Source organism: Rattus norvegicus, chromosome 2, assembly GCF_021556685.1.
Source record: "Rattus norvegicus strain SHRSP/BbbUtx chromosome 2, alternate assembly SHRSP_T2T, whole genome shotgun sequence".
NCBI lineage: Eukaryota > Metazoa > Chordata > Mammalia > Rodentia > Muridae > Rattus > Rattus norvegicus.
The window spans coordinates 6,162,755-6,181,467 of NC_141535.1; the positions used below are offsets into that span (position 1 = coordinate 6,162,755).

Below are 18,713 nucleotides of genomic sequence, written 5' to 3' on the forward strand. Positions count from 1 at the left end.
GACATAGTAAGAGCAGGCAGTGCACATTCATCCTATGTAGATCTTGGGGTCAGGCTATAGAGTAACTATAGTTATCCTGAGTGACAATTTGTATAATGATACTCTGTCATTTCCCTGATTGAGAACTCAATCCTTATATGAACCGCATTTGTACTACTCTAACAAATAAAATTAACTCAACTCACAAAGAGAAAATGTTTTCCTTAGCTCATAGTATTAGATTAATTCCACTGTCAGTTGTCTCTGCTGCTCTTTGGATTTGTGGTAAGGTGCTACATCACTGTGGGGGAACAAACTGCTCACCTTACAGCAGCAGGAAGCAACCAGAGAGGAAAAAACAATATCTCACAATCAACTTCTTAGAATATGTCCCTAGTTACAGAAAATGCACATTTTAAATGTTCCAATCTCTTCAAATAGGGCCAAGGTAGGGACCTTTGGGAAATATTCCATTTCCAAGATGATCTTCTTTCTTTTTCTAAGAGGTAACTATGTTACCCTCATAGTGTGTTTCAAAGACCCATATAATAGTATTGATTATGCGCATCCTGAAAAACCTGGGTTTCCAGAGCATTAGCCATCATGGTCCTTCCATTTGGTGTGAAGTTAACATGCAATCAGTTCAAGAGTTAAAAGGTTTAGATTAAACCTTAGCTATTCTAGTGTGTGTGTGTGTGTGTGTGTGTGTGTGTGTGTGTGTGTGTGTGTGTGTATTTGTATGTTTATATCTCAGCAGGTTTGAAAGGAAAAATTTTATAGCCATATTATTATGGAGATTACACAAATATGCATATATTTGTGGACATTAATACAAAGAAATGTAAATAATTGTTTACTGAAATGATTTTGATGATAATGACAATGGATGATAATGACAATAGTAGTGGTGTTGACAATGATGGTCATCATGGTTTCTCACTTAGCAACTGAGATGGACTGCAATGTATTAAGAAATCAGAATGACAAGAATGGCATCATTTGATAGGAGCAGAAGAAGAAACATTTTAATTTTCTCAGCCAATTCTGAATTCTGAATTTTCAAATGAAACAATGAAAATATTTCTTAGATCGCTCTTGGCTATCAGCCAGAAAAATAGTATCCCGATTGTTTATTAGAAGCTACAATATAGAGAAATATCTTCTAGTACATTGCCAGATAACATCTTTTAAGTTTAGAAAATGAGTGGCCCCATTTCATTAGCCTATTCAACAATTGGAGATCTATAGTCCCCAATTCTATGAGCATTATCTCCCTAAATTATCCTATCACTGTACTTCATCATCACTACATAAAGAACCACATAGAGGCACAGATGGTTATCCCTCTGCCAATCAACGGAGGAATCACCAAATATAAATCTTTTTTTTTCCGGAGCTGAGGACCGAACCCAGTGTCTTGTGCTTGCTAGGCAAGAGCTCTACCACTGAGCTAAATCCCCAACCCCTACCAAATATAAATCTTAAAATTGCAGCAACACTTACTATTAAGACAGCATGAATTCAGTATTTCAATAACAATTACAAATTATTTTTCTAGTCAAAATAAGACAAGAATGTCTTAAGCAAAATAATACTCATTACCGTTTGAATTTTTAAATCAGTTTTTAAAATGCCAGTTACTACCACTATTCTAAGTTAGTAGAAGTTGTTTGTTTAAGTAACCAGCCACATTTTGATTATTCATTGCTAGTAAGGAAGCAAGATGGTATAGCCACTACAGAAATTAGTGTGGAGGTTTCCCCAAGAGCTGAAAATGGATTTATCTCAAGGTCAACTTGTACCACTTTTAGGCATATACCCAATATCTCTACTTCTTACTACCACAGCAACAGAGTTACTTACTTGTCCATCCATGTTTATTGCTGCTTTATTCATAATAGCCAGAAATTAAGAACAGCCTAGATGTTTATCAACTGGAATGGATAATGACAATGTGGTGCACTTTTACAATGAAATATTATTCAGCTATTAAAGAAAATAAAACTTCAAAAATTGCTGGTAAATGGATGGAACTAGAAATAATCATCCTGAGGTAATCTAGACCACTAGACAAAAAGACTGCATATTTTCTTTTATCTGTGGAAGCTAGCCTTTATGCTTTAAATATATACACTTCAATCCAAATAACCACAAATGTTAGGGACCCAATTAGAGACCAGCTGAGGGGGGCAGATATTTCAGGGAAGGGGAAATAGAACATCATGCTGTAAAGATATAAAGGGGAAACTAGAATAGAATTAAATAAGAAGAGGGTGATGGAGATGAGTAAAGTAGGGAATATGTGGAGAGACATTAAACATTAAAGTCCTGTGAAAAACCATATGGAAACCTATTACTGTAGAAGCTTTCTTAAGTATATTCTCTATGAAAGAAATTTAAATGAAATTACCATATAATAGGGGAGAGAATACCTCAACCAGACATCTTATGTTACCAAGTAGAATCTTCAGTGACAAGTGTAGGTTGAATCTTGCTGAATTTGAACAGACATGTGACACAATAATAAAAGTTCTGAGTTTTGCCCTTGGCTATTTTGAAGTATCTTTTATATGTTCTGATTTGTACACATTCTTTGGAACATTTCGGGACAGCTTCACTTGCATTTGAGTTGATCCTAACTCAAAGGTAAAATGTAAAATGGGGTTTTAATAATCATCAGCAGGTGTTATAAGACCTTGGAAGGTATGTAATGTGCTCCCACACCACTATCTACTGTTAGTGCTGCTTGCCCACTTAGCTTCATTCTCCATGGGGTCTTGAGTGGCAGCAAGACTTGACTTAAGTGCTCCCTCATGTTCAAGGTTTACAAGAAAGGCAGTATTTTCTTCCCCCAAATCAGCATCAGTGTGTTGTTACAAAATTGTTAAAAAAAAAAAAAAGGTGTCCATTACCCCCACTAGGTCCGGCACCGCAGTGCCCCAAGATATCTGGTAGATATCTTAATCTCAGTCAGCAAAGCCTCTCACCCACTTTGCTTCATCTTATATCACACTGCTGATGGCCTCTCTCTGAGCCTAGCAACAATTTCTCTGCCCATCCAGTTCTCAAGGCAGGCTGCCACCATGCCAGAAATATATATCTTAATTCTGTGGTGGCTTAGTGTCCCAGCCATCATATATTCTCTTAAACATAATTCACCACAAGAAAGAACACACAACACAATAACCTCTGATCCAATTCATAAGATATAATTTCCCACCTAGACATGCAAAGTCCTGTACACATCTATTAAGAATATTCATAACAACCTGTAAAAACAGAGTAGAATCTTGACATCAGCCTCCATGTTCTCTCCTGGCTTCCTCTCTCCCATCCCTTTCTGTTCCAGTCTCCTCCCCTTCTCTCAAACTTTTCTCCCACCCATTCTTCCTTCTCTCCAATGACAGGTCTTGTTTTATCTTGTACCAGAATTTTAGAACTGGTGCTTCAGTGGTAGAAATTAGTGTGCTCAAGAGTGAATAAATCCCACCAAGTACCCTGAAATAATCAATTCCTCTCTTTGGCTGATTAGAAAGCAGTCTTGTTCAGGCCTCAACCATGTTATGAGAATGTCTCATCTCTCAATTAGTCAGTAGTATCCCTAGAAAATCACATATTCTTAGTCATAGGAAGTCTTTGGCTATCACAGTGTGACACATGGTAAGAAGAATAGAAAAGAGCTAACAAGGGGTGCCTAGTCTACTCTACTTATTAGGGCTGACTGAGAACTTAATCCAAGGCCATTCTGAGAACAATTCCATGGCCAGTGTGCAAGGATCAGAAGACATATTAATGACACTGTCCTTGGGTGTTGACATATTCACAATAATGTCAGAAGTTACATCGGCTCAGTGGCTATAGTGGCTGAGCTCTTAATATATGTTTTAAGTGCTTTGCCCAATCAGCTCACATGACCTTCACAACAATCCTTTGAGGATAAGTCACTGATCCAACACCACACCTTCGGTTACTGGCAGAAATCAGAATTTGAACTCACATGTTTGGACCCTGCTATCTATAGCCTTCATCTCGACACATTTTATTTAACTTCATTAGGAGAGAATACCATGGCTTTATGGGAAAGCACAAATCTTTATTTCTGTTATAAATTTTATTCCTTTAATTTTTAGACATGGAACAAGATGTGCAGGAGAAATTGCCATGCAAGCAAATAATCACAAATGTGGAGTTGGAGTTGCATATAATTCCAAAGTTGGAGGTAATGCAGTCTTATCCTGTAATTTAGCACTTTAATTGGAGGCTTGTGTTCCCTGCTATAAGATTGGGGGGGGGGCACTTTCTCCAACCTAAAAAAAAATGAGTTCCTTACAAAATTTGCTGCAAACTTGAGTGTGGCTTGCAAGTAAATCAGTAGACCTAGATTTCTTGAATATGGATAGCTGAATATAGCCGAGACATTCCCAGAAAAATAATGACATGGTGAATTGCACTTGAATAAAATCTAATATTCTCTGTACTCTGCTTCAGAAGGGATCACTATTAATCTCTTGCTAAGAAGGAATAGACAAATTTAGGTAGATATTCCTTGCTTCTTAGTCTACATTCTTTGCCTATATGCAAAGAATAGTTTTTAAAATTATTTTTTAAAAAATAGATTCTTGTTATATGAAGTAGGCAATGCTACCTTAAATGCCAAAAAAAGAGAATCATTAGTTGCTTTATATAGTATACGGTAGAGGACATTTAAATAAAAAAGCCATTTATGTACATTAGAAGGGACCAACAGGTAACTAATTAGAACAAGCAGAGATTACCCCTCTAGGCTCATAGTAGCAAAGAAAAAGGGAGGTCAGTGGAAAGTAAAGAAAGGAATCTATAGCCAAGAGAATTCCTGGGCAGGAGCTCTGACTTCATACCTGTAAAAGGGGCTGCTTCCAAACAGAACTGAGGCAAGATGGGGTTGGGAGGATGAACACAGCACTTCACTCAGCTTCCATGACCACCCTCATACCTGGGCTGCACTTCACAGAAGCCACTGGGAAGGCAAGAGAGCCCACTGGCAGATTTCATGTTCCAATGAAGACCACTGGAGAACAAGTCTGTTAGGATGTAGAAAGAAAACCAAATATTGTCTCTTTCATTGTACTCCCTACCTTGGACTTTCATAGCTGTGTAGTAAAGGTTGAGCTTAATTTGGTTTGAAACAAAGAGAACATTTGTATGTCGTGCCTTTACAATAAAATCACATTAAACCCTACATGGTTACAGTTTAAGTTTGGCTATGGGTTTCTTTTCAGAAACCAAATAAATATACATTGTGACATGGATATATGTGCATTGTCACCAATAGAGGACACTCAGATTTTCAAGCATCACTCCTGATTTTTTCTTTGTTTGTTTGATACTATCAACTTCAAAATGTTGTCCTAATTTAAAGAAATGCAGGTACAGATGTAATCAACTCAAACAAAAACAAAAAACCCAGAATTCACTTTTTAAGTACCTGTAAACCAAAGAGCTATAGATTGTGAAGAAATGATCTGATCTTCATATTTTGTAGAAGAATTAAAATCAGGTTCTTAAGGTAACCAATAACAGACAGTAGCAACATTAAACTAAAATATAAAACTTCTGATCCTAAACCTATTGTGCTTTTTCATCACTCCAGCATTTGGTGGTCCAGTCCCCATTTGAAGAACTATTTAATGTATGAGGTATCCACTGTACAGCAATTGAATATCATACAGTATATTATAGAATATGTCCCTGTAGTAGGCAAGGTAGATTTGGGTGCCGTATTTCTGGAGTTTGAATCCTGGCTTCCAAGCTGTGTGGTCTTAAACAAGTTACTATGTTTCTCAGGCATTGTAGCTGTCCACCTATAAAATACAAGAATTACAGTATCTATCTGAAATAATAGTTATAAAGAGATAAGTTTCTGTGTGTGATATGTATGAAATAATGACTACATGTAATTCATGTGAGCTGTTATCATCATCTCCATTTTATAGTTGAGAAGTGAAATAGTTTCTTCAGTGTCAATACAGTTATAAAAAATGAGAGCTGAAATGTTTTTTTTCCAACAGAGTCTGTAGCCCAGGTTGATCTTGAACTTACTGTGTAGCCAAGGATGATCTTGGATTCCTGCTTGCCTCATCATCCTGTTGGTAGGCTTGTAGATACTACCTCATTTAGCAAAGCAAATCTACATGACTTTCTTGGATCATGTAAATTATGTATACATCCCATCTGTTTTCTAGTAAATAATAGTGTGAAAGCATGAGGCTGCAGAGTCCATTGAATTATTAACCCAAAGCTGGGAATAACCAGGTATCTGTCTGTTTTGTTCAAATTACCTTTTCTTTTTTGGCTTTTAGATTTTATGAGTCTGATGATAGGTGAAAGGGTGTTGGAAGGTGCAGAAAGCTCTCTCCAGGTGAAAAATGTTCTCCTTCAATAAGGAAATCTGTCACAATGATTTCATCCTTAAGATTATTTATAAGAAAAGAAAGCATATTCTTTGAAAATACTTCTCAGCAAGCATATAAAAGAATAGCCCCTGGGTTATGTTTAATCCAAGCTTAGAAACAGCAGTTCCTCCTCCTTGTTGGTTTCCTATTGTAGATGGATTTTTTCTGATCAGGGATACAGTTTCTTTTCAGAGTTCTTCTATAACAGGTTGGGCCACAGCCATCATAGCACAGGCAGGAGCACGTGTGTTGACAGGGGGCTTTCGGGTTTTATTTTTCCTTCTAAAAGTTCTGTTATCTGTCACTTTGTTCAGATGCTAGAAGGAAAGGAGACACTTTTAAAACTACTATAACATTATAATGGTATAGCATATACTATAGTTATAATATAACAAATGTTCTGGCATTTCCTCTGGTGGTACTTTGGATCTCAATATTACTGGCAACAGCTTTAAAACATCAACAACAGCAACAAATCACAGCTTTATAGTACATAATATTAGCTCTAAAGTTCACACAAGAAAACTCAAAGAGACAGGATTTCATCCCTTCGGTGCTATTAGGAACCACCTCACAACAAGTGTTGAACATCCAGTGACTACTTTTGGTATTTTTGTTGTTGTTTTGTTGTTTCAGAAAATACATTAAGACTGTGATTGGTAAGAGTGTTTTATTTTTCTCTGAAACACTGAAATTCCTGTTATATTCCTGTTGTGTTGCTTCTTTGTTTTGCTTAGGCATAAGAATGCTGGATGGCATTGTAACTGATGCCATTGAGGCTAGTTCAATTGGATTCAACCCTGGCCATGTGGATATTTACAGTGCAAGCTGGGGCCCTAATGATGATGGAAAAACTGTGGAGGGGCCTGGCAGACTAGCCCAGAAGGCATTTGAATACGGTGTCAAACAGGTGAGATGCTTAGCACAGCCTCACATGAAACAGTAAGGATGGGGGAAAACATTTAGGTTATAGGAAAAGATAGTAAACTGTGAAAAAGCCTTTCACAACTTTAAATGCACTTAAACAACTAAATCATTCTTCAGAGAGATGAATGTTCAAAATTAAGAACATTTCCATACGTGGTTCCAACATAATGCAAAGATTCACTACTTTTAGAATATTTATATTTAATATATTTGTTGAGGCTAGGAAGATAGCTCAGTCAAAATGTCCTGGCTGCTTATCATAAAAACTTGAGGTTGAGCCTCAGCATCTTAGTATGAAACCAGGAATGATGGTGCTTACATTTCCAGTACTGAGGCAAGAAAAGATCCCTGAAGTTCTCTGGCTAGCCAGTCTTTGATGAGAGACTTGGACTCAAATAAACAAGATGGCATTTTTTATAGACTAAGTGGATAGAGCCTCAGGAGTGGCAGTCAAGGCTGATCTCAAGACTCCACACATATACATATATACTAGCACACACACACGTACATGCAATACACACATGGAAACATGCACACATACACACACACACACACACACACAACACTGCTTTTGAACATATTTCTCATTTTTCTTCAGAGTTTTTAAGTAGGTAGTCTACCACCTAGCCTTCTTCCAATTGCTGTGAGAGTTCATTCTTAAATGTAGCAACACCCTGCCTTCTACACTACACGAGTACCTGGAATCCTTCCACCCCTCATATGTTGCTCTTTCCCTTGAGCTAACTACATTGTTGAACAGATTCTAAGACCTTGAACTATGCAGGATTGAGACAAAAGTACAGGCTTTTGAGGGACCCAATTGAAATATCACAAAAAGAGTGGCCTTGACGAGTTCCATTCAAACCAAGAGTCGTTTTTTTGATGCAGCTGTGAGGCAGATATGAATAATGCCTGATTTTGTCATTCTGTCAGTCAGCCAGACAATTCAAGCAGGAACAGAGGAAGTTCAAAGATTCAATAATGAAGAGAAGAGTGAACAGAATTATAGTCCATGTGCTAAAGGCTGGATTATGAACCTCTGAATAAAGAAGAAAGGAAAAGCCCAGCACAACCCCACTGCAGAGAGGGTCCTGAAAACAGGAAGCAGGCAGGGATACTCTGCTTCTGGTCTCTAATATACAATTTGACAACCCTTGAAACCTTGAAATTAAAGACAAATTCCAAAGGATTGTCTTTGAAAATACTGTGCATATATTTTCTGACAGCTTTTGGGGGGCTTGCTAGTAACCATAATTGATGATAGATTGTTATACATTCTGTCTTTTCTTTCAGGGGAGACAAGGAAAAGGCTCCATTTTTGTCTGGGCTTCAGGGAATGGGGGTCGTCAAGGAGATAACTGTGACTGTGATGGCTACACAGACAGCATTTACACCATCTCTATCAGCAGTGCCTCCCAGCAGGGCCTGTCACCCTGGTATGCAGAGAAGTGTTCCTCCACACTGGCCACCTCCTACAGCAGTGGTGATTACACAGACCAACGAATAGTAGGTTTCTTTGTTTCTGTGTCTCTGCTGAGGTAGAGAAGAACAAGGCACACTTTCAGAATGATCCTCTTCCCTGACCTTTGAGGGAAATGATTTGTTTCAGCTTGATGTATCAGTTGGGGAGATTCCTGCTTACTCTCTTAAAAGACTGGCATATATTGGAATGTTTCTTTCAGGATATGGGCACTTCTGCCAAGATGATTTTCCCTGTCATTCTTTAACTCAGCTCTGAGAAGTCATGAAACCTGTCATTACATGCAGCAAACACTCCAAATGCCTTTTCTGCTTGTCTGATGCCACCCAAAAAACAGCATGAAAGGAGATTTCAGGGTCATAGGGCTTCATCACCCTGTGCTTACTGATCCTCTAATAACAGGGATGTAGTGTGGCTTGATCATTAGCAAATGATAAAAGTGTAGACTCTACACCAGTAATATCTCCCAAGAACAGATAACCTACATGAAAATAATAATAGTCTCAATTTTGCCTGGGGTGAACTCCTCAGCCTCTGGCGAAAGTAGCTTGAGAAGTTATATGCTTCAATCTCCTCCAGCCCACGCCTGCCTGTGCCTTCACTTCCATGAGTCATAAACAATTATTGGATTTCCCTTCAAGGACATAATGAAAAACTGGAGGCTTTGAGAACAGAGTAAAAAGCCTTAAATTTTACTCTGGTCATAGAATCAACTATATTCTATTCATATCTTAATCTCAATAAAAGTGTAGGCTGTGACCCAGTTAATAATTAACAGGGTCTGGAGTTTGCCAGTAACCCCAATAAATTATGATAGGATGTTATACATTTTGTTCTTTGTGGAACAGCAAGGGCCTCATCATTGTCTGGTCTTCTGAAAATGGGAGTTCTGGAATATATGCATAATTCTCATTAACAATCCTAAAAACTAAGAAGCACCAATATATGGTTTGCACAGTATCAGTTTTTATAGCTCCTTCTGTGCCTACTTTAGGCAGCAGAGCTGTGTAGTATTCACTGGAAGGTGCTGGCCTTCCTCTCATGCTATATGCTCAGTTACTTGAATACAAACAGACTGTGACATTCTAATCAAGGGTTCTTTGTGGTAGGGACACTTTGTAGCTTTAGCAGACTTCTCTACATGGGTGTCAGAGTCCCTGGCTGGTTCTATTCCTGTGGCATACAGAGCTGACTTCAGAAAATGGCCTGTTAAGCATTTTAATATTGCCACAGCATAGACTCCCCATCATCTGGAACCCCTTGCACTGAAGTAGGGAAGAGATTTTCACCTTTGTAGAGATTCATCCTTAGCAGTCTTGGGAAAGACAGCTGGTAGATTCTATTTGAGACAGTTGAAGGAACATGCTTTTTCTTACATAAACCTTTTCCTCAGCATAGTCATCTTTAGGGGTTTATTTGTGTCAACAGGTATAAAGGGCAGCTTGACTTGCACAGCACTCTGAGAAGCAGAGCCACCATAACTTGAGAAATCCAAGGATGCTAAGTGGAAAACCAAAGGAAGTGATAATAGAACATTTTTTTACACCTCCCTCCCACACATTGAAATCTCCAGTTAAAACTGAAGCCCTGAAGTCTGGATGGGTGTCTTCTTAGGGACTGAAGCCCTGAAGTCTAGGTAGGGGTCTGCTTAGGAATGGAAGCCCTGAAATCTCGGTGGGGTCTGCTTAGGAATATTTGGTCCTCCTGTTATTTAGCTGGCCAACTGATGGAAGTTTTTGTGGTATTTCTGCATATCTGCAGATCTACCTATGATATATCTCCATAGCCTCATTATTATCCTAAAGCTAGCTTACATAATTCCTTGCATGCACTAAGTATTCCAAATACATTCACAAGGTAGGTTCTCAGTTATGTATAGAATTTATCAGGAAATATAAATTCCATTCTGTGAAGACCACATAATGTGACTGTGAGTCATATCTAATACACAGTAGTTTTAAAATTGTAACCCAGAACTAAGTGTGCATTAAATTTTTAAACCTGATGAGTCCCATCTAAGGACCGAAGACACAAACTTGTAGCTCTCCAATAAAGTCAACAGTCAATGTGAAATCTATTCTAAGTAAGTTTTGTTCAAATGTCTCTGATCAAAATGTCATTATGTTCCTCTATTACAGAGGCAGACAGATGTCAATCTAAAGGCCAAAGGGAATGCTATTTGAGTTAGAATTTCTAAATATGCTCAACCATGCACAATGGACCTGATGATTAATAGACTGGCATGATTCACAGTGACTTAGAAACAGTTCCTTTTTTTATAGACAAATTTCATTTGGAAATCTCAAAAGAGAAAATATTCATAGTGGGAGTACTTCATCCCCAGAAAAGGCAGCTTGATACCAGAATTATAGACAAGTTGCACATGGAGGAGAGCAAACTAAAATAACAGCAGATGGCAAATATCCGCTGTTGGTGCTTGAGAACAGGAAGTAGAAAATCAAATCTTGTGCTTCCTGGTCATAGCAGATGCAGGCTTTGGTATCCATGTTCCTCATGTCTCTACCTTTCTCTCCTTCATTCTAGACTAGTGCGGACCTGCACAATGACTGCACAGAGACCCACACAGGCACCTCAGCTTCTGCACCTCTGGCTGCTGGCATCTTTGCTCTAGCCTTGGAAGCAAAGTAAGGCCCAAAAATCTGGTCAACTTGACTGAAACAGCTTCTCACATTGTTGTCTGACTATGTGATTTTTAAGAGAAAATTTCAACAACTTCAAAAATAACAACAAAAACAGCATAATCCAAATAAATCCTGCCACTCTGAAATTATTATTATTGATGCTTCAATGTAGACTTAAGAAGCATATATCTCTTGCACATATTTTCTAATATTTTATAATGTGTTAGAAATATTGTCTCATATCTCAGTCAATGCTCCTTAGCTTTCTAAATACATGTTCTCTTCCAGTCCTCTTTCTGGGCACCAAGCCTGACACATCAGCCAGAGTGATGCTGAGAATAAATGTGCTTTCTTCAAAAAATAAAAACTTCATATTGGAGCTAACTAGATACTTATTATTGGATATAACTAGATAAGTCATGATAATTGAAAACAGAACTTTTATCTTTTCACACAATTTCAAATTATAAATTCAAATTTTGGAAAAGTCATCAAATCATGTTGCTTATAAGTATTGACAACTCTTATATGTTCCTCAGGATGAACACCCAGAATTGGGAGTTCTGAGCCAAAGAGAGGTGTGTTTTAATGATTTTGACACATATTGACAAGTTGTTTCCTTGAAGGCTACATCATGTTATATTCTCACCAGGAGTAAATGTGTGAAAACTCCAGTTTTGACAATAAGTACTGACACTGTTTACCTTTATAGTGTTTGCTGTGTGAAGGAAATGGTGTCTCATTAATACTTGGGATCATTACTGATGAGGCTCAGAATTTATGTCCTTTGGCAAGTTGCCCTCTGATACAGCCTCTTTATGGGCCTGGTCTAGTTTTATAATCTTGGATTCAAAGATGTATTAATTTTATCAGTTTGACATTTACCTTCAGTTTTACTCACAGGTAACTTTAGTGTAATGAAGCTAATAAGAATACAGCAATGTTTGCCACTCTGTTTCTCTAGAGCTTCTTTCTCGAAAATTCTCCCAAAGTAATTTAGATTAAATTTTGTGAGTTTTTGTTTTGTTTGTTTGTTTGTTTTTCCTGTAGCTCCTTACTATGCTTAAATTCTAAATACCTCTGGGCTTTATTTTAGTATATGATGTTAAAAATGGATTTAGCAACATTTTTACTTCATAATAGCTGTTCAACATTCTAACACTCAACACAGAAGGGGAAAAAGCCCATGTATCCCACACCTGCTTCCATAGCTCACTTTTCTTAATTTTGTCTTTTGATGTTTGGTGACAAGAAGCTAACCTAGCTGGAAGACAGCATAAAGCCCTCCCACATATATGGTAGACTAGACTCACTGGAACAGAACAGAACAGAACAGAACATGTTATTCTTTGTGCCCTATGGAAAAGTCCTGAGAGGCTTAACCTCTTTGTCCAGTGAAGCCCTAAGATTTCTAGGGTACCCTGAAGAGATGAGGGTGAGATTTTTGAAAATCAGTAATGAGATCCTGCATAACCCCTGTCCAGGCTCTCACCTAGTGTCTACCTATTGAGAAGAACTACAGAGATGTTTGAATAAGTTGGGCTTCTTTTTGCTTCTTCTCACTATCTGTAAGATGCATATAAACATAAGAAACCAGGCCAGGGCCATTTTGGTTTAGTGACCAAATACATCAGAGGTATCCACTAAGTGGAGTATTCATAATGTTAATGTTATCTAAGAATTTATATATATATATATATATATATTCATGTGTACCTGCTTGTATGTACACTACATGCCTGCAATGCTTCCAAGGGCCAAAAGAGAGCATCAAATCATATTGAACTGGAGTGACAGGCAATTACAAGCTGCCTGATCAGGGGTGTGGACAATCAAATGTACATATTCTCCCTGAGCATATTCTCCCATATAGCCATCTCTCCAATCCCAGAACAGACATTTTAAAGTCTGACCCTTTGTACCTCCATAGGAGGGATATTATCTAAGAATGTTGTAGCCTAATTAATCTTGTTTGTCTTAATGAACTTTATCTAAAGGAGAGGACTTATTGCTGTGAAATTTCTAAGTAGGTCAGTGAATGTTTTTGCTCCTAAATGAAGACTTGCTTAAGGGAGTACTTATGAAATTTTTTTCTGGAGACAGCCTTATGGGTTCTAGAAGACCCTTATCCTATTTATGATTTTAAACTAAATTAATAGTTTGTTGTATGTAGCTTTATGCTACCCAACTTAGCTCCAGGAAGTTGCCTTGCTGCCAGGTCCTTTCCAGCACCCCTTGAATCCATGGATAAGAGAGAGACACACACAGGTGTTCATTTTCAACTTACCTTTCTGGCACAATTGCTGGGCACTACTATCTTCTGCTTGAAAACGTGTTGTTATGATTGTTCCTAGCTCCAGTCCTCCCTTCTGCCCTAACTTTAGTCAATTAGTTGAATCTAATTCCAGCTAAACACCTCTGACTGTCTGTCTATAGAAGCAGACACAGCTCATCACTCCTCCAGAGACCTCACTTGGTTGCCTGGTTCCAATACAATGGACTTAATCTGTTTCCAATACAATGGACTGAACCCGTCTAAAGCTTTATATCCATCCTAGTAAATATATAACAATTATTGAGATGTTTGTTCTCAGTTGGATGGCTTTCTGTACCCTATTCAAAATGCTCTATACTAAGATTATATATCAGGACATCTGAATGCTAGAATTTCTAAATAGGAGCCTAAGCTTCACGCCTAATTGCCCCAGACTTAACTGAATCATTCACTCCTCTCTCGCTATAGAACAACAGAGACTGAAGGACCTTTGACTAAACTTGTCAAGAATGACATTCAGTGTTTATCATGTTCTTACTTTGGACCAAACAGTGTGCTAGATATTCACATACAACATTAATTCTAATCCTTATGACAGATTTATAATATTGAAGTAGTAGTTACACTGCATTTTATAAATGAAGAAAGTGAGGGGTGGAGGGGTCAAAAAGTGTGACCAATATCTCAAAAAAAAAAAGATATAAATTCAGGTCTGTCTGCCCTGAAATGGTGCTACCTTGTGCAGCCTCCACAGTTCTGACAGGGAGAAGAGTTGCTACTGAATGGAAGCAATCAATCATCCCACCAAACAAAGGAGGCCAGAGACTGAGACTGATATAAATATCATCTAGTTTTCCAGAAAAGACTGCACTGGCATATTCCTTACAGTGCTTCTAAGAGATGGGGGTAGGAAACTGGAATGAACAAAGAGAAGGAGAATGAGTAGTTTCTGGCTGCAACATCTACAAAGTAAAAGTTTCCTTCCTTATCCAGTGTCTTAGTTAGATTTTTATGACTGTGAACTCTCATAAGGACAACATTTACTTGGGGATTGCTTACAGGTTCAGGGGTTCAGTCCATCAGCATCAAGGTGGAAGCAGGGTAGCATCTAGGCAGGCATGATGCAGGCAGAGCTGAGAGTTCTACATTTTCATTTGAAGGCTGCTAATGGAAAACTGACTTCCAGGCAGCTAGGGTGAAGGTCTTAATCCCATGCCCACAGTGACACACCTATTATACAAAGCCATACCTCCTAATAGTGCAACTCTCTGGACCAAACATATGCAAACCATCATAGTCAGTAACTGTTGAATACAGTAAAGGTCCAGGGGAGGTGATTTCCATGTATATTCCCAGATCCCATTGCTAAGGACTCAGATTCTGAGGTATCTGCCCTAAAAGCTAGTTTTTAAGCTGGCATCCAAGGCATTTCAATGCTAGGAGCACTTTAATCAATTAACCTTAAAATCTGTTTTTTACAAATTCACCCAGCTGTCATTATGAGACTGTTCTATAGGGTACCACATAGGCAAATTCTGGAGAAAGAAATTTTCTGCATAAACACCAGTGGCACCATAAGTGTGCATTAAGTATATCTAAGGAAGCTTACAGAAGATCACCTCTCTCTTCAGTGGTAAGATCAGAAGAATCAGGTAATTTTTAATAAGGAAAAAATTCTCAAGTGAACCATTGGATTCAATGACACCTGTGGAGATATTCAACAAACAGATGAGCCGTAGGCTTTCTAATAAATAATAATAAAGTCCAGATAAGCCATCAGTGTTGCACAAACTCCTCAGGGGAACAACCTCCCACAAAATTCTTAGAAAGGTTTTTTTTTTTTTGAAAAGTTCAAGTTAGAAACTGTTCAACATTTAAATTCAAATAGATAGAGAGTAAACCACTTATACTCTAAGAATTTTCACTACATAATTTTGTATCAAGACTTTTTTATCCTCACATTTTCTAATTAAAGAATGCTTAATTTCAATGTTTAGTTCTGTAGCTCTAATTTTTGAACACATATTTCTGGTTAGTACCACAATGAAGTCTTGATATTTTAAATTAGTGCAGATGTTGCTGTGCACTAATTAATAAAGGAAGGATGTCCAGAATTAGTTTTATTGTTAGCAGCTCCTTTTCATTTATACAATGTAAGCACACAACTGAGGAATAATTGTTAAGAAATAAGACTTAATTTTCTTATTTGCTTAACAATGAAATTCCTTAAATATTTCCTAAACATTTTGTATAAATCTGAAAATACAGAGAGCACTAAAATTATATGTAAAATAAATGCTCTGTCATATGACTGTAAACAATGTATACATTGAATGTGATCACCAAAACATTCCTTATTCCCCTTATTCTCCATCTTTCTCTTCCTTGCACATACCTGCAAACACTGATCACCCAAACAGGAAATTTGCTCATTGCCCATTGGACACCTTGATAGGTGGTTTTTACTTTAAGATATTTTATTTTGAAGACCAGAATGAAGCAGACATTTTAATAATAAGCTTTAAGGACAGAAGTTTGTACTTGAGAATACAGTCATTTCTGCTCAACTGACTAATGATTCCTGAATATGTAATGGTCACAAAAACAAGCAGAAGACAATGAGTGCCAAGAGGTTAAACTGACAAAAGATCTGAATAATAAGGCATTCTGAAAATTATCATATACAACTTTCTTATTTGACAGATGAGACAACGCAGGCCTTAAGTAAAGAAAGTAGTCAGACTGAGTACAAAACACTTATTGGAACATAATACTATATAATGCGTTTTCTATTCCTCCCTCTTTGTTGCCATGATTCAAAATGTCTTGTAATTGACTTAAATGTTCATATGCTTATTTTGTTATTTTTTTGTGAAATAGAAATCCGGATAGATAAGGTTTTAAAAAATAAACATCTTGACCTACTTTTATTGAGAGAGTTGGGTATTTCTCAGAAATCAGTATGTGAGTGATTATGATGTATCTATTCTGGGATACACTGGAAGTCACTAGACTAGACTCCTTTTCCAGCCTCCACCTGTCACTCTGGTGTTTAACAGTATATCTGGCAAGAACTTGAGTCAGCAGAGTGAGAATAAGTGGAACTGTCAGGTGTTGATGGAGTAGACCATTACAGCAAGTCAAAATGAAACATTAAGGTTTAATGATTTTTTCCTGTTTTTATTTTATTTTATTTTATTTTATTTTATTTTTTTTATTATCTTGAGTATTTCTTATATACATTTCAAGTGTTATTCCCTTTCCCGGTTTCCGGACAGACATCACCCTCCCCCCTCCCCTTCCTTGTGGGTGTTCCCCTCCCAAACCTCCCCCCATTGCCACCCTCCCCGCATAGTCTAGTTCACTGGGAGTTCAGTCTTAGCAGGAACCAGGGCTTCCCCTTCCACTGGTGCTCTTACTAGGATATTCATTGCTACCTATGGGGACAGAGTCCAGGGTCAGTCTATGTATAGTCTTTAGGTAGTGGCTTAGTCCCTGGAAGCTCTGGTTGCTTGACATTGTTGTACTTTTGGGGTCTCGAGCACCTTCAAGCTCTTCCAGTTCTTTCTCTGATTCCTTCAACGGGTTTTCCTGTTTTTTTAATTCCAGCAGTCAGGTGGGCCAGCATAGAAATGGGCTTGTATCATTTCTGGGGGTGCCCAAACAATAGGTTCCAGCAGTTTTATGAACCTTGCAGTTACATGTGTACTGGGAGCTTGATAAAAAATAAAATTATGAAAGTGCCTTTAGGCTTTCTACCTGCTTCTTCCATAGGAAATACTGACATGAGTGCCTGAAAAACATTTTCTGAACAAGGTCTCCAACAGAGAAACTTGGGAGTTAAAGCCCTTGCCTTCAGGGGCTATGAATTAACATATGGAAAGTGTGGGAGGGGTAAGGGGGCTGAAGACTTGACTTCAGCTCCCTTCAAAGGCAATAGCACAATGGCACTTTATTGGAGCTGGTTCAAACACAGTTAACATTCCTTAGAAATCTTATCAATGGAGGCCTTTGAGGACATATGTATAATCACCCACAGGTCTTTAACAAGTGCAGAGGGAATTGATTAACTGATATATTTTTAGCTCTGGGGAGAAGGCATGAAATTGACCTAGATTTCCATGATTCTGCAGTCTCATGGTAAGGTAGAAAATTTGAGAAATATGCATTGTTTATTAAATAATGCTTGGTTTGACTAGAGAGAAATAATGCATATCTCAAAAAGCAATAAAAAGCTTAAGATCTTTCTTATTAAATTAATGATTTCTTTATACAAATTAGTAGATCACAAATGTACTTAATCTGTTATTAATCTAATGACTAAAACAGTAAGCTTCAAAAGTATATGCACTGGAACCTTCAATCACTCATCAGCATTATTTACATAAACCCTTCCTGTATATATACATATAACCTCTTCAGTCTGTATAATGTCACTTTTACATGTTTTTAAGGCAAATGATTTACTATTACATACAGAATTGGTGGACTCTTTCTCTCACTCTCAATATTCCTTAGTTGCCTGCAGTTCTTCATATAGGACTGATGCCTTACAAATTTTCTTTAGTCCACTTTGACATGTCTATTGTCCTTGTCCAGCTCATGTTTAGGTAGTCATGTTGGTGAGACATAAGTATAGCTTAGGCAATATTGATAATACTTATATTATATTCATTTAGAAGGCATTTGTGTGTTTGTGTTCATATATGAGTCACAGAAGATACACATGTAGATATTTGAGGACACCTTGCAAGAGTCAGTTCTCTCTTTCTACCAAGAAAATGCTATGGATAGCAGTCAGATCATCAGACTTGATGTAAGGTCCCCTTTACTTGCTAGCCACTTATATATACTCTTGTATAATCTTGTGCTTGTATGTTTGCTAAGCATTAGGGAGTGAGGTTAGTTTTCATTCCTTGTAGCTAAATTCTAGTTTAAGAAGCAAACAGTAACACACACACTCACACACACACACACAC

At 37.6% G+C, this 18,713-nt stretch overlaps 1 protein-coding gene across 1 annotated transcript in view; it reads left to right on the plus strand.

The window, feature by feature from the left end:
• Pcsk1 (proprotein convertase subtilisin/kexin type 1) overlaps positions 1–18,713 on the plus strand; it is a 46,940-nt gene that overhangs the window by 17,820 nt on the left and 10,407 nt on the right. Inside the window, 4 exon segments of the mRNA NM_017091.2 lie at positions 4,110–4,198; positions 7,148–7,320; positions 8,631–8,843; positions 11,362–11,462. Of these exon segments, the coding sequence (NP_058787.1) occupies positions 4,110–4,198; positions 7,148–7,320; positions 8,631–8,843; positions 11,362–11,462 (576 nt within the window).